The sequence below is a fragment of the Cariama cristata genome, unplaced genomic scaffold (assembly GCF_000690535.1).
Source record: "Cariama cristata isolate BGI_N322 unplaced genomic scaffold, ASM69053v1 scaffold2925, whole genome shotgun sequence".
NCBI lineage: Eukaryota > Metazoa > Chordata > Aves > Cariamiformes > Cariamidae > Cariama > Cariama cristata.
In genome coordinates this window covers 20814-25766 of record NW_009616753.1, presented here as the reverse complement: position 1 = coordinate 25766, position 4953 = coordinate 20814, and the positions used below count along the sequence as shown (strand labels likewise).

The window sequence follows — 4953 nt, the reverse complement described above, 5'->3', positions numbered from 1 at the left end:
CCCTTTTAATGTTTGTCTATGGGAAGTAAGTATCTATCCTATAAGTGCAGCAAAACCTTAAATAATTTCAGAAGTAAGCATAGTGTATAGCAGAACACTTCAACCTGTACGTAACAGTAAGCACACTGAAATGTGCTTACACATTGAAATCAAAGTGACGTGGATATAATCTTTAAGTAACTTGCAGGGTCCAGTTAACAGCCATGGCCTATGGCAAACTTTCACTGTTCTTAGCAACAAAGAATTTCAGAACGTTTCCCAGTTTTGTTGCTTAAATTGAGAATGCTTACCTAATTGTTCATCATAAAGAAAGCTTTACTTACATAGGAATGTTCTAAGCGTAATTTAAAGGATTTTAAAGGAGTACATCTTTATTATTAGTTTTTGTCTAATATTTTTGCTTTTCCAGATAGTTTGTATAAAAGTGACTTCAAAGTTGAATCAGTCTCCTAGTTGGTAATTCAGGATGAGACATTAAATATGTCACAGTTAAACAGTATATATGATACTGATTCTAATTTTTTAAAAAAGGAAACTTGTTGGATTTTGTAAAATTTCAAAGGTTAACAAACAGTGGTGGACTTGTTGGTTGAAAAGTGGTTCCCATTTTCTGTATACAAAGTTCCAGCCCACCCTGACAAGTTGACTGAAGTTATTTCCTTTGAATAAAGTTCTGTAAAGGGTCATGGACATGAAAAAAATATGTATTGTCACAAATCAATTGGATTCTATGATGAAGCATTCATAAATTTTTGGGAAGGTCCAGCTCCAAGTTCTGGGGAAGATCTTTACGGCATCTGGTCCTGTGAAGACTGGGGATAAACTTAATGCTAGAACAAGTAGCTTAGGGCATCGTTTGGTCAAGTTTTAAGAATCTTCAGGGTTGGAGATTTCACAGTCGCTCTAAATGAACTGTTCCAGTATCCTTATGTCCAATTGGAATTTCTCATGTAGCAACTCACAACCAGTTGCCTCTTTTTCTTTCACTGCATCTCACAGAAAGGTTTGACTTAGTCTTTTCTCTGCAACCTTTAGGTAGTGGAAGATTACAATTAGATCACTTCTTAGCTGGCTTATCTTCAAGTTGAACAATCTGAGTTCCTTCAAGCTCTCATATGTCAGGTGTTGGAGCTCCCTGATGATATTAGTGGCTGGACTCCTGAAAAGAGTTGTTGATGTTTCTTTTGTACTATTGACAGAAGAGAGGCAAAACTGGACGTAGTGTCCCAGGTGCAGACTCACCAATGCCAAGTAGGGGGGATAAGCACATCCTTCAGTCTGCTAGCTGTACGCATGCTAATGCACTCCAGTAGGCAGTATTGCCGCAAGGATGCGCCGGTGATTGGTGTTGAACTTGCTGCCTACCAGAATCCCCAAGTCCTTTTTTTGCAAAGCAGCTATGCAGTCAGCTCCCAACCTGTAGTGATCCATGGGTTTTCTTGTGTCTTTCGTGGTCCATCATAATCCTGTGTATTTGACACATTTTCCTTGAACTTCAGAAGGTTCATGATGACCCGTTCCTCACTTGCTGAGGTTTCTTCTGGCTCTCCTGGGGAAGAAAAAAATCTGCACAGGTTTAGCCTACCTTATTGATGAGAAATCTACAACAGCAGTTTCTCATAGCACCTAGGATAATGGAAGACAACTGGAAAAGATGGTTGAACTGATGTTGGAAAATAGTTTTAGTAGATGGATCAAGGAAGCTATTTGATAAGATGTCCCTTTCAAATAACTTTAGCATTTTGAAAGGGGATTTTGTGTACTGGGAATTATATAGAACACTAGTTGGAGAGTAACTGAAATGAGTAGAAGGGACTGAGGTGTTACCAGAAGTGAAGAAGACACTAGACTTTTAGGGGTTATGAGCAAATAGCACCAAACCACAGTGACAGGTTCCAGAGCAAACAGTTATCAGAGGTTGTGGTTCCTAAAATGGTAGTGGGATGAGAAGATGAGGGGTAGGAGGGTGGGTAGTCATTGGAGCTGGAGTTTTTGAAGTGATACAGCAAGATACAGTAGGGCTTGAATTGACCCTTTGATCACAAAGTGGAGGAGGTAAGTTACTGAGATGATACTGGATAATGCTGTCCAACCACTCGTTCTGTGCTTCGGTGCTTACCACAGAAAAGACAGAAGTGTGAGTGAGACGGGCATGGGTATTACAGGTATAGAAAACAGTAGCAATGCTACAAATAATGTTTTATACTGGATTTTAAAACTATTGGTACCCTCTGTTTCAGCAAATGGTTATTGGGTTGGAAGATTATTTTTTTTTAATAGCATCATTAGCAACCATTCCTATATAGGATCCTATACAGCATCTTTTATTCAAAACAGTTTTGTGTTATAGCAGGTTTTCCTCTTATAAATAAGGATTTCAAGTATGACCTTCTGTACTTTCTCCAGAAGGCAATTGACCTTTGCTTCTCTCTTATGCAAAGAATCTGGTTTAGAAAGTGAAATAATGTAGCATACTACCTGAAATATACCACTTCTCCTAAATCACTTCGGGGTTTTTATGTGTACAAAAGGAACCAAAAATCACTTACCCCACAATTTTGTATTACTGAGGTGTTATCCATATTTTCCTCTTGCAATTTATTGCGTTTATTTTCTTAGTCACAGAATTCCAGATACAATAACATTTAAACCAAGCAATTTAAAAAAAATATTTTTATTTTCCTCTGTAATGCTTGAACAAGAAGAGTATACATTTGTTGAAGTTGCTAGTATACATTAATCATCTTGCCAGGAAATTTGTTATATGACAAGTAGCACAATCCTGCACCTGTCCACTTCTCCTAGAAAATATATGCAGGCTATATATGCAGGCTTCACTGATGTACTGTATGATAATTTATGTCTGAATACTGAATATTTCTTTCATCTCATATAATGATTCTTCTCTAAACTAAACAAATCACTGCCTTTGTTTAGCAAGTTTTATCATTCCCACCTTAATTTTCTTTCATATCTTTCTGTACGTAATCCTTAAATTTGTTAGTATTTCTAAGATTTTACTTTCAACTGCAGCTACTGAAGTATTCGTATGGGAGTATTTTCTATCCACCCTACTGTTCTCTTCTAGATTTTAGTTAGTATGTTCATTTTCCCTGTTTCTCTGTAAAACACCATATAGTTTTGCAGTTCTTGTTTCTGATCTTCTGTTTTAAGGTCCAATTTAATATTACAGTTATGGCCAGCAATTTTTATTTTTTTTTTTCATTTATACAGTGAAATATTAAATCTGTGGAGTTTTCTAAATATCTGCAAGGTATTAAACACTTCTCTGTAACCAAATGCAAATGTTACTGTTTGTGAGAAATAGTCCAATATAGCATCTTGTGAGATGAAATTTTATACTGTTAATGTAAAACTTCCTGAAAGGACCTGTTGCATATTAATAGCATATCAATATAGTAATCTGTAGAAACTTTTTTGTTCTTTGTTGTTTACTGCTGGTATATTACAAATTTGTTATCTTTAATAAGAATAAAAATAGGAAATGCTCCATTATACTGAAATCTATTTGTGTTTATTCCTAGAAATTTTTTTTGTGAAGAAATGTCCTCCAGCATTGGAAATGAGAAGAGTGTGAATCCTGTGCTCAGAATAAGTCAACTTGATGCTCTTGAACTAAACAAAGCCCTGGAACAACTAGTGTGGTCCCAGTTTACCAGCTGTTTTCATGGATTTAAACCAGGGGTGTTGGCTCATTTTGAACCAGAAGTCAAAGCGTTTTTATGGCTTGTATTATGGAGGTTCACTATCTATTCCAAGAATGCAACTGTGGGACAGGCTATTCTGAATATTCAGTACAAGAATAACTTATCTCAGACAGAGAAATACCAGCCTCTGAGCAAACACCAGAAGTTATGGTACCTGATTTTCACTGTTGGTGGAAGATGGTTGGAAGAAAGATGTTATGATTTATTTAGCAATCGTCAACAGCAATCTTTCTGCAAAATTAAGAGTTATATTAACTTTGGAGCTGGACTTCTTAAACTTTGTGGGCTTCTAAATTTTCTGATTTTTCTTCAGAAAGGAGCATTTGCAACGCTTACAGAACGGATTCTAGGAATTAGGTCTGTTTTTTGCAAACCACAAGGTGTTCGTCAGGTAGGATTTGAATATATGAACAGGGAGCTCTTATGGCATGGCTTTGCTGAATTTCTGATCTATCTGCTACCACTTATTAACATACAGAAACTGAAACTTAAAATTTCTTCTTGGTGTTTGCCTATTGCAGGTCTTTCCAATAGTGAAAACACATTAGCAGCTCACTGCAAGGAGTGTTCACTATGTGGAGAGTGGCCTACCATGCCTCATACCATAGGCTGTTCACATGTTTTTTGTTACTACTGTATTAAAAGTAACTATTTATTTGATATGTATTTTACATGCCCTAAATGTGGCTCAGAGGTACACAGTCTTCAGCCGCTGAATTATAAAATTGAAATGACAGAATTGCATACCTGATATGAGGTTGATTTGTTTTTATACTGTACATGATGTGCTATGTTGAAGAGACTAATGGAAAAATTCAGAAACTGTTGTAAACAGACAGCTTAAAGATGGTTTTGAAGACTCTGTAATTTGTTGTAACATACATCTTTACTCGTCTTAGGTTTTTTTACTGAGTAGCAGAACCGACTTGCCTCTCTGAAGAAAAGAAAATAAAAGAAAGGAGTTCACCAGCTCTTCTACTCTCTCAGACTACTTGATCCCAGTTTGGTACCCCTATGTTGTCAAGTCATTCCTTCTTAGATCTGTAGAGTCTGTCAGCCTGCCACTTTCTGACTGCATGCTATATATATTTCCTTCAAAGACAGAGAAGATGCCCAGTAAGCTTTTACACATTTTGTGGGGTTTTCTCAAGCTTGTTGTAAAAGCTCCTACTATTACCAGCTTAGCTAGTAGATGGATTTAGTGGGAAAATCGTCCTTGTCATGC

General features: G+C 36.6%; 1 protein-coding gene across 1 annotated transcript; it reads left to right on the top strand.

Moving 5' to 3' along the window:
- Positions 1-3564: 3564 nt before the first annotated feature.
- On the top strand, positions 3565-4479 carry PEX2 (peroxisomal biogenesis factor 2). The gene has a single exon (XM_009700267.1). It carries the CDS (start codon positions 3565-3567, stop codon positions 4477-4479), a length of 915 nt encoding a protein of 304 aa, XP_009698569.1.
- Positions 4480-4953: the final 474 nt, after the last annotated feature.

Bases quoted from the DNA above. Each gene is read 5' to 3' on its own strand.
- PEX2 (XM_009700267.1), top strand. From the start codon at position 3,565: ATGTCCTCCAGCATTGGAAATGAGAAGAGTGTGAATCCTGTGCTCAGA.